Source organism: Canis lupus, chromosome 21 (assembly GCF_011100685.1).
Source record: "Canis lupus familiaris isolate Mischka breed German Shepherd chromosome 21, alternate assembly UU_Cfam_GSD_1.0, whole genome shotgun sequence".
Classification (NCBI taxonomy): Eukaryota; Metazoa; Chordata; class Mammalia; order Carnivora; family Canidae; genus Canis; species Canis lupus.
Window position 1 is genome coordinate 23,432,198 of NC_049242.1, and position 11,509 is coordinate 23,443,706.

The 11,509-nt window shown below is 49.1% G+C and overlaps 1 protein-coding gene across 1 annotated transcript; it reads right to left on the reverse strand.

Moving 5' to 3' along the window:
* Positions 1–1,361: 1,361 nt before the first annotated feature.
* On the reverse strand, positions 1,362–1,832 carry LOC111091468 (nucleoside diphosphate kinase, mitochondrial-like). The gene has a single exon (XM_038569342.1). It carries the CDS (start codon positions 1,704–1,706, stop codon positions 1,362–1,364), a length of 345 nt encoding a protein of 114 aa, XP_038425270.1. The 5' UTR covers positions 1,707–1,832.
* Between the last annotated feature and the right edge of the window lie 9,677 nt (positions 1,833–11,509).

Sequence of the window (11,509 nt, forward strand, 5' to 3'; positions counted from 1 at the left end):
CCCCTCTCCCTTCCTCCTTTTTCCCCATCATCACTCCTGGGTATTGGCAGATGAGAACTGTAACTTGCACATGCAGGATTGGACATGTCTATGCAGGTGTACATGTGGAGTCAAGTTGGACACATGAACAGCTCAAGGTGCATCCACATGTGAGGAAACACAGACTCGTGCTTCCTTGGATGTGCATACACATGCCTAGGATGTTGTGTACAAGCCTGTACATGGTTGCAGGTAGGCTCAGGTATGCCTCGTGCAAGTATATTCAGGCTCATTCATACATGTGCACGTGTTAACATAGATTTGAGTACATCCTCGTATGTGTTCATACATCCATAAGCGCATAGATATTTGAGCATTCATATTTCTGGGACCACGTAGGTTTCCGGGTACATTCTCAGAGGGGAAGCTTACAGGTGCATGCATGCAAGCACATGCATCCAGAGATTGGACAACATACTCTTAGCCCATTTCTGATCTCCACTGCCCTTGGTCTGTATAAATAACAGGCTGAGATCCCTTTGCTCTGGGCACAGGTGCTCAGCCATTAGGGCTGTGCAGTCAGCTGTTGAACTCCCCCAAGCCCTGGCCCACATCAACTGCAAGCCCCAGCTCTGACATCTCCATGGTGAGAGGCACTGGCTCTTCTTCCCTATTGGACTTGCAGTACAGGGGCTAGCACGAGAGAGTGCAGTAAACGTTTGTAGATGGGTGGATGGATGGATGGATGAATGGAAAGGTCTCTGCTTTCCTGTCCCACTACTACAGAGAGCCCCTTCTGCCTCCAGCCTCTGCGGAATCACAGACCGCCTGCCAAGGCCAGAGCCCCTTCTCTAGGGCCCCTTGGTGCTGGGTCTTGGTGGGCTAATGGCCTCCTTGGGAAAGGGCTGCAGGGCAACAGGCAGCCTTGATTGGGGGGTACTAGACATCTCAATTGAAGAAAGGAGGCCCAGAGAGAACTTAGAACCATCATGTACCAGAGGAGAAGGCAGTGACTATGTGACTATAGTTTTTTTTTTAATATTTATTTATTTGCTTATTTACACAACGTAGTGAATTTTAATGTCCCACCCCCCTTTGGGGAAGGATGGTTATACTACACACTTTTGGAGATATCCCAAAGGTTGTCTGGCACTTTGGTATAGAAAGAATTTGGTCCAATTTCTTACTGGTTTACAATACTAAAAGGCATGTAAAGTTGGTTGCTCAATCCCTCTGGGGTGGGGTGGAGTGGGGGAGAAGGTAGACAGAGAGGTGGTCTGGGATGGAAGGGCAGACCATCTGTGTAGGCTCAGGTTCTGGATGACAGAAGTAGTTAGTTGATCCTGGTTGGCTGCTTGGGTGGCTGAGGGCAGCCTGAGTGCTCAGGTTGGGTGGATGCTGCTCTGGTGGGTTTTGTCTGCCCAGTCTACCGGCTCACTGCTCTGAAGCCATAGCTGTCTCTCTCCGGCCCCCTCCACAGAGTCACTGCATGGATGATGTTCCTGCAGTGTCTTCATCCCCACCACCTTGAAGTCCCTCCTCTCAAAGCGCTGGATCACATCCCCAGCAAGCCGCCACTGCACCCCATCTGGCTGCACTGCAACCAGGGTCTGCTCCCAGGTCCAGGAGGACCCACTGGAGTTGGGGCATGTGAGCAGGGTTGGGTCAGGGGCCTGCAGGCCGCTCAACAACCCCAGCAGCGCTACACGCTCCAAAAAGCCGCCCATGACCCTCGGCCAATGGGCTGCTGGCTGAGTGCAGAAAACTATTTTTAAAAAAATTTTTAAGGTTTTATTTATTTATTAGAGAGTGAGTGAGAGAACACAAGTAGGGGAAGCAGCAGAGACAGGAGAAGCAAGATACCACTGAGCAGGGAGCCCGATATGGGGCTCAATCCCAGGACCTTGGGATCATGACCCGAGCTGAAGACAAGATGCTTTATGGACTGAGCCACTCAGACATCCATATGTGACTATGGTTTATAACTGGGGAGTCTGAGGCCATAGGGCCAGGGACTTGCCTCAAAGCTAGTGGCTGTCAGGGCTTAGCCTAAACCTGGCCCAGGCTCCTTGCCTAGGGCTTTGTCCAAGGTAGTGGCTGTATCTGAGAAGGACCAGTACGACAGGGAATCTCATCCTGACCCCTGGAAGCTGAAGTTAGCAACAGATGCCAAGCTGGATGTGATATGACCTTGAATGTCTTTCTGCCTCTGGTCTGTCAGCTTCTACTTCTGGAAAGTAGATGGGCTTCTGGATTCCTATCCTTCGTAGTCTTCTCAGGGCTGTTGTGACAAAGTGAACAGGAAGTGCTTTGAAACAGGAAAAGCCATAACACCTCGGGCCTGGGGGCCTTTATTATGTGACTGGATGATGCATTGCCCTTTTCTGGGACTAATTAGCTCCCATGTCATTTTGTCTTGTTCCATCTTCCTCCCTCCCCCAGCATAGCAAGTTCATGTAGATGGTACAAGGAATGAGTCTCCACTTGCTGTCCCTGTGAAAGCCTCTACCCAGCCTCCTCCCTGCCCTCCCTTCTTCATGCAGGTGTTCTCCTCTGTTCAGGTTCCTCTGGACTGTGAGCCATTTGGGGGGTCTCTGTTCTCTAGAAGAACTTCCCTCTCCATTTTGTCAGTATTCCACATGCAGTAGGTGTTCAATAAATGTATGTCTAGCTGTGTCTGGGGCTGTGCTCATTCTCTGATGCATTCCGTGGAAGTATCTTTGCTCAGATTGTTTGCCCCACTTGGATTCTTCCCTCCCCTTGACTGTTTCTTCAGGCCCAGCCCACTGATCCTCAGGGCTCAGTTTGGGTTCTGTCCCCTCCAAGAAGCCTTCCTGGCTTCCTTATCTCCTTTGAATTTCACTTAGCAATCAGAAGGTTGGAGCTCCTCTGAGCCCCCTTACCGTCTGCAGCTGGGGCTCAGGACTGGGTCTGGTCTCCTGTGTTATCAGCGCAGAGCTCAGCATGAGAAGGCACCGGGGAATATTTACTGGATGAAATGATGATTTAAAAATCTCTGGCTTGATCGTCTCATCTCTGCGAGGCAGGCTAGCTGAGGAGCTCCCATCTACACTTTCCACCAGGAGACAGCCTTCCAGAAAGGTGAGGTGCTTTCCTCAAGGTTGCACAGCTGACTGAACCCCAAGCCTGACAAGAGCTCAGGTTTCCTGCTCATCTCTGCTGCAGCCCTCCCCATTCTAGGCTCTCTCTGGAGAGTGTGACTGGGTCAGATCCCAGGGGATCCTGTGGGCGCAGAGCTTCAGGGTTTTCTTAGGATTCAGCAAGTGAAGTCACCCCAACCTGCCCAAGCAGAGTGATTGCCCTTTGCTGGATTGAGAATCATCCACATGTCAACTACTCTAGACCCCAATATTTTTTATTTTTATTTTTTAGAGAGAGAGAGAGAGAGAGAGAGCACATGTTCATGAGCAGGATGGGGAAAGACAGAGAGAGCGAGAATCCTAAGCAAGCTCCATGCTCAGCAGGAGCTCTATCTCATGACCCTGAGACCATGACCTGAGCCAAAATCAAGAGTCGAGCACTTAACTGACCAAACCACCCAGGCACCCCTGAACCCCAATTCTTGAATTTATTACCCCCCTAGGCTCCAGAGCCCCTCTTGGAGCCTTCCAAGGTACTCTCCCTCTCCTAACTCCAGCTCTTTCACTTTTCTCTCCACAAAGGCCCTGCTCTCTATAAGGTCAACTGAGCCGTGGTAAGGAACCTACAGAGGTTTGGCAACTTTCCTGAGGTCATCTATCAGGGAGCCCCATTCCTGTCTGCCTCCAGCTCCCATCTTGTCTGTCAGAAGTGTCTCAGTGTTCCTAAAGTCCTTAGGCAAGTCTACTTTTCCAGATCTGTTTCCTCTCTGCAAAGAAGGAGTGTGTCTAGACAGGATGATCTTAGAGGGCTTTTAGTCCTGTGCCCCTTGCCCTTTTAGGGGTGGAGGCCATGGAGGGGAAGATAATACTGTAATTTGCCCAATTGGTGCCCTCACCTCAATGTATGACTTTGAACTTGGCCCCACCCCAACTATTGTGGTGGTAGCATAGTCTGGCAGGGGAGGAGGGTCCTCCTAAGTCTGTAGCAGCCTGTGATATCCAGAGTCCCTTTACCTTGGCTGATTCCCTTTCCCTCTGCTCCCCCTTCCTCTGAGGCAAGTGGAAGAGCAGCTGGACAGGGCTGATGTGATAAAGCTCAGTCATTAGGTAGTGGGGGAGGCCCCAGATTCTCTCTAGTGTAACTTCTGCACTGGCAGGGAGGGGGAAACTCCACCACAGCTTTTACTGTTCTCATTTCTCACTGCCCCTCCCACCCCTCCACCGACCACGAGACACAGGAAAATCCATAGACCCAAGATTCATCTTCTCCATTGAGTCAGCAGAGGCCATACTCTGCTTCTGAGGGGCCAGCAACTGGCTTTTAAATAACTCTCTCTGATATTTAATACCCTTCTCCTCCACTCTGCAGCCTGGGCCTCTGGGGAAAGGCTAGAATAAATGAGCTGGATGAGTCCTCTCAAAGTCGTAAGTGCTCCTGCCTCCACCTCAACACACCCTCCCCCACCCAGGCTCCCAAGCCATTGGGAAAAACCTGATTCTTTATTAGCTTTGCACTGTGCTTTACAGTTTCTGAGTGGTGTCCCAAGCTGGGTCTTTTATCCCCAGGTTAGAATTGGAAACTGAAGTTTAGGAAAGGGGAGTGACCCCATCTCGTTCTTGGTGTTGGTCTACTAGTGGCTAGCTGTGTGACTGTGAGCAGGTTCATGTCCCAGTCTGGGCTTCTAATTCCTTACCTGTGATAGAAGGTGGTTCAGCCGGTGGGTTCCAGTGGTTCCCTCCATCTGTAAAGTTTTCTTGAGTTGCTGCCCCGATCTAGGTCTCTCATGGAGCTGCTTTTTGCTTGCATACTCTTCTTCTTGGGGAAGTTGAAAGGCACAGCAAACAAGCTCAAGGCCAGGCAGGGTTTGGCCCCAGGGCTCCAGTGTTGAACCAGTTGAGTCTGGGACTGGAGTTGGTGGGGAAAAGGAGAGGGAGCAGAGTTGGAGGATTTTCCTCTCCTCCCCTCCCCTCACTTCCCAAGTCCTTCCCTTTCCTCTCCTTCCTTTCTTTTGCAAGTAGAGGTCAGGACAGATCAAGGGCAGTAACTTATTTAAATCATGGTTTTCTTAAAACTCAGGGTCTGCACTATAGGAGAGAGGTGGGAACAAAACTCTAAGCTGCACCGGGTTCAGGCTCCTGATAATGGAAGTTGGGCCCAGTTCTCCTGGCTTTACCACTGTTCTGTGTCATTCAGAAAATAGGAATTGGTATCTCTGTTGGTCGTAGAAGAACATGGAGAACAAAGCTCCTTAGTGGCACTCTCGGTTAAGTGTCTGCCTTCAGCTTGGGTCATGATCTCAGGGTCCTGGGATGGAGCCCAGCATCAGGCTCTCTGCTCAGCGGGGAGTCTGCTTCTCCCCCTCCCTCTGCCCTTCCCCCTCATTTGTACATGCAGACGCTCACTCTCTCTCCCAAATGAGTAAATAAAATCATTAAAAAAACAAACAAAACAAAACAAAACAAAAAAACACCCCACACTGGCAAGTTAAGAGTGGTGCTTGGGGCCGCTCTAAATTAATGATGGCACAGGGCCTATATTACAGGTTTTCTGATTCCCAGTGTGATGCTCATGCCACTGTCCTGTTGCATACAGGAAGTAGGGGGCTAAGGGATGAGAATGGGAGAGGCAAGTGGGTTCTTGCTTAGATCTGAGAGTGACCTTAGTTTGCTTGACTTCCTTAGTATATTCTTGTTGGGTCCTCATGTTCCACCTTAGCTATACCAAGCCTTCTACTTCTAGAATTACAGAATCTTGGAATCAAAAAATTGAATTATAAGAACCGCAGAGTTGGAAGACTGTAGAACTCCTAGAACTATGTTCTGTTTGAAACAGAACATAAGACTCTTATGGTGGTAAACGAAACACTTAGAACTTGTGGAAGAGTGTTATATTAATGTTCCCCCAATGAATCCTGCGTATTTGTATCTATACTTTTATACTGTCCCTTCCCACACTGACTAGTTTAGCCAAATGAATTCCTTTGGCTATTGAGATATCCGCAAACGTGATGTAAGCAGAAGATTTGAAAGTGCTTGTTAGTTGGGGCTTCCCTCTCTGTTCCCCAGAGATCTCCATGTGTAGAAATCCAGGCAAGCTTCTTAGAGGCAGAAACCAGAAATGAGCCATCCCAGCTGAAGCCCTCTAGACCAGCCAGCTCCCAGGTGATCTTCTAGCTGACATCAGCTGCTTCTGTGACCCCAGAAAAGACCAGGAGAACTATCCAGCTGACCCAAGCCCAAAATTGCTGACTCACAGAATTGTGAACAAATAAAATGGTTGCTGTCTTAAGTCATTAAATTTGGGGAGAGGGGTGATTTGTTACACATAGGTAACTGATTCAGAAGCTTAGAATTGTGGAATCTTAGTCATAGATTTCATATACCCCTACAAGCATGAACCTTTGTTCCTGGGACCAAAGACTGGAATCTTTGATGTAGTATCTGAAGGGCCCTGAGAACTCACTTCTTTAACTCCCACTCAGGGCAACATGCTCCTTTCCTGACTAGTTGATCCACTCTCCCTCTCCCAACCTGGAGCCTTCCCCCACCCACAGCGTTTTTCTTTCTTTGGCATTTTGTCCATTCTGTCACAAAGTCTTCTTGCCCCACTCCTCAGTTGGTTTCTCAGTCCCTTCCTTCCACTTTAGGAAGCCTTCCCATGTCAATCTGCTTGTTTTGATCTTGGGAACTAAATGTGGATGTGATGATAACACGTCTTGATATTTATCCCAGTGCCTGGCACAGAGTGGGTTAATGAACATATCCTGGAGAAAACTGCCGCCACCACCAACTACTCACTTTTTCCTGCTGTCCCCTTACTGCAGTGTTCCTGGATCTGTCCGTGGTGCTGAATGTGTTTATCCTTCTCGTCATTGTCTGCCTAAGAATGGCTACTTCTAAACGGTAGGAATCATTTCTATGTCCTGCAATTAAATCTCTCAATCAATGCCCCCCACTCCTTCCCTCCCTCTCTCTTCTTCTCTGTCTTCCTCTCCTTCCCTACCTCTATCCCTGTCTCCTATTTCTTCTTTACTGTCCCTCCATCACTCATACTTATTAGCGTGGAATATTTAATGAAACTAATATCTGGTGATATATACTAATTAGGATAATGTTTGGTGGTATGCATCAGAATGCCCTAAGCAACAGTCTCTTAAATTATACAAAATAAACGTTCATTTTTTCACAAAAAAATGTCCATTTGAGTCTGAATCGTTTCTCCATAGTCATGAGAAACCAGTAGTCCTTTCTGCCTCCCGCTCTGCCTTCCCTAGGGTCTAGTCCTCATTCTTTGGAACAAAATGGCTTCTAGAGTGCCAGCCATCACATCAGGTAGGAGATGGAGACAAAAGATAAATAAGGGTGCCACTTCCCATAATTTTATTCAGCACTTTCACTTATATATCTTATTGGCTTCAAAGAGCATGGTAAATAATAGTCTGAAGTGGGAGGCAAGGTGCCCAGCAAAAAGTTGTAGTCCTTATTATTGAGAATTAAGGAGAAATAGCTATTGAAAAGTAACTAGAAATCTCTGACGTTAGTAATAGAACAGTGGCAGTGATAGTGACAGTGACTGTGCTGTACTAACTGTGGTGCTGATGGGACAGCAGTGGTAATGGTGGTAGTGGTGGTAGTAGAGGGGATGAAAACGGTAATGGTGGTGATGATAGCAGCGATGATGATGTTAAAGAAGATAGTGGTAAGGATGGTGATGATAAAGCTGGTGGTCAGTATAAGCTCTGGTCCAGGAATAGAGACTCACTCAAGCATCAGCCTGGACCAGGAGAATACCAGAAGATGGTCTCAGTGACTATAAAGTGTTTGGAACGTGGGGCCTGCTCTGAGCCACAGGGGCCCTGCAGCCTTACAGTTCATCAGCCTTGAGCCTTTCACATTGAATCCAAGTCACCCACAGGAGAACATGAATCAGATTCCTCCCATTTAGGCTGGAAATCACTCTGGGATGAAAACTTACAGCATTAGGGAGGTGAAGCAGCAAGGTTCATATTGGACTTCCTTTTTTAAAAATTTTTATTTATTTATGATAGTCACACAGAGAGAGAGAAAGAGAGAGGCAGAGACATAGGCAGAGGGAGAAGCAGGCTCCATGCACTGGGAGCCCGACGTGGGATTCGATCCCGGGTCTCCAGGATTGCACCCTGGGCCAAAGGCAGGCCCCAAACCGCTGCGCCACCCAGGGATCCCTGGACTTCCATTTTTTTAAAAAAGATTTTATTTATTTATTCATCAGAGACACACAGAGAGAGGCAGAGACATAGGCAGAGGGAAAAGCAGGCTCCTTGCCTGATGTGGAACTCGATCCCAGGACCCTGGGATCATGATCTGAGCTGAAGGCAGATGGTCAACCACTGAGTCATCCAGGTGCCCCTGGATTTCCATTTATTAGATAATAAACAGTGAGGAGTTTGTTGTTGCAATCAAAGAAGGCTTTCCTGTGAAGTATACAGAGAAACACATAGACACATAGTCTCAGAAATAGAGATAAATAGATTCAAAGACAGACATACAGAGAGAATTACAGATACATAGAAACAGCCACATAGTCCTGGAGATGCACAGACACACTTCGTCTCATAAGGCGGCAACAGGCCAACCTCTCTCTCCAAAGACACAAGCCATGCAGCCATCTTATTCCACAGGATAACTTTCATATTACCCCTGGGGCTCATGTCCTAAAGGTACCAAGGACCAGAAATGACACTGCTGAGGGGCTCAGAGCTCAGCAGCCAATTGGAGAAGGAAACCGTGTGACCTCTGATACGCCTCTCACCTGGAGTGAGGTTGCACCCATGCTCCATGGCCTGCCCCAGGCCAGCCCAGGTTCTACAGCTGAAGGTTACCAGAGGGGTGGAACCTGGGTTGGATGGAGTGTGTCCTCCAGGATGTCTACCCCCAGGGGCCCAAGGACACACCTGGAAACCATTAGCAGAGGAGCCATCAGGCAGCAGGCTCTGGCTCCAGGTGAGAAGGCGTGATGAGAACATGTGGCAGCCTCCTGCTCACTGGAGCTGGAGGGTGGAGGACACCTTGGCTGAGTAATTCCAGCATCACTCCCCTGGCACCCACGTACTATGCAAAGATAACTACAGACCTTGGTGCTCAAGATGGTTGGTGAGCCTGCCTTTGGTTCACCTCCTGAACCTTTGACACTAGATTTCTTGACCTTCACAATGATACTACCAGGAAGCCTTCCTGATGACTCCTCTGCTCTCCTTTGTCTTTCTTTTTCTGCTTCTTCTCAAAGCTCCTATATAACATCACCCTTAGCTGTCAACTCTTTCCATTGATCAGTGCTTCTTTGTAAGTGGCAGCCCTTTCTGTTTCTGGCCACTGTGGTCCTCCTCTCTGTCTACCTACAGCAACTTTATTTCACTGTGGTTTTAGTCCTTTCTTAGTGATTGAAGATGTTTGGGTCCCATCTTGGTTCTCAGCCCCCTTTGCTGCTAATCCTTGGCCCTGAGATTCATGACTGACTCATTTCCCATCTCTGGAGTGCTGGAGCTCCCAGCTTATGAAGGAGCCAGCAGAAAGCCCTGATCTTTGTATTTAGATCATCTATTGCCACCAGGCTAGGCCTCAAGAACTAGCCTCAAGAACTAGAGGTTCTTGCCACCCTAAAGCTACTTCTGCCTTTCTAGCCTTACATTGGCCAGGATGATCTAGTGCTGGTTTCATCCAGTAGGCCAGGTTCCAAGTCCCTAGATTTCCCCAGCTGTGTCCCTAAATGATAGAGAAAGCATTCCATTTTAAGTGTGTTGGGGTATCTTCCCCCAACTCTGTAAGGGTATGATATCTCTGGGGATTTCTAGCAGCTCATCACTCTGGGTAGGCAGCAAGATCTTGAAGGCTAACTAGGACATTGATTATTGAATGTCCCCGCATATTCCTGGACTTAGGACAGGAATCTCAAGACAGAAGCATGAACAGCTACCTGAGCAGTTCCCTGTTGGGCCAACCCCAAAGTCTGTGTCTTGGTAGCTCCTGTGGCACACCCAGCATAAACAGCTACCCCCTTCTTCCTGTCTTAGTGCATTGCCTACTTACGGCAGGGGCTTCAGCTTGGCCCTGCCAGTATGTCCCCAGCCCTGCCCTGGGGAAGGAAAAAAGAAGCCAGTTGGAAGTTCAGAAAAGGAAAGGCTAAAAAGGAGCCCACAATCGGCCCTAATTAGCCACTGGGAGAGAGAAAAGGAGGTCAGAGGCCTGAGTCTACTTTTGAAAGAAAGCACCTGGCAGGCAGAGCCATGGCTGGTCTGCACCCTCACACTACCCAGCACAGGGTTTGGCCCTACAAAAGCCCATCTGACCCTGGTTCTTAGGACCCCCAGCTTGGGGAGAGCTCTACATCTACCCAGAGAACTGCCCTGGCTCTCTCCTCTGGAAGAGGCAGCTGGCTATGGGGAAAGAGGGAGGGAGGGAAGGAGGGAGGGAGGGAGGGAGGGGAGACAGACTTGAGTGAACATCCACTGTATGCAGTGTGCTGAGTTTAGAGGTTTCCATACATGACTGTATTTAATTTTCACAGTGGTCTTGAAATGGAGGTACTTTAGCCCCAATTTTTAAATAAAGAAGTGGGCACTCAGGTTAAGTAGTTGACCCAAGACCACACAGCTTAAAAGGGACCGAGTGGAGGAGAGTCCAGCTTAGGCTGTGTACTTGGCAACCTGTCCTCTTGGTGCTATAAAATGAGCGCTTGGAGGGCAGAGCCCTTGCCTGCATCATCGCTTATGCCCTGGTGCTCAGCCTGGGGAGGCGCAGGCATGTGGCTAGTGCAGAGAAGAGCTATTGTACTCAAGAGCCAGGACAGGCTGAACCAGGGAAGGACATAAAAAGAGGAGGATGGAGCGATGATGGAGGTACTACCGAGATAGATCACTCTATCCCCTGGGACATCATGCAGGGGAGCCCTGGGGCAGCTTTCCTGGGGCGGAGGACAGTACTGGACTGAACATAGCTTGTGCCTGGCAGTGGGGGAGGCAGGGGAGGAAGAAGTGCAGGAACAGTGCATTTCTTCTCCCCTTTTGCCATTCCTCCTACTCTCCCACCCACCACAAATGGTTAAGCCAAAGCAGAAAACAAAATGAAGAACCTTTAGCCTTTGCTGGAGCCAAGCCACCTCTGCTTAGCCTGGGCAGATCACCAATGGGCCAGCTGGGCCAGGGCCAGGCTATGGTCCAGAGCAGGGTCGGGGGCGTTGAGGAGAAATACACTGGGCCTCAGGGCAGGGCTGCTGTGGGCACAGTGCTCCTCCACACAGGCTGGATCTTCTGGCAGGTGCTGAGCATCCCTAACAGCAGGATGGGGAGAGGGAAAGAGTCACTCCCCCACTTTGGCCCTATCTGTGAGCACCCCAGTAGCAACTGGGGAATAGGAGAGAACACCTTTTGGGTCAAGTAGACATCACGTAGCAG

Coding starts and splice junctions, on each gene's coding strand:
- LOC111091468 (XM_038569342.1), bottom strand. CDS start 1,706: ATGGGCGGCTTTTTGGAGCGTGTAGCGCTGCTGGGGTTGTTGAGCGGC.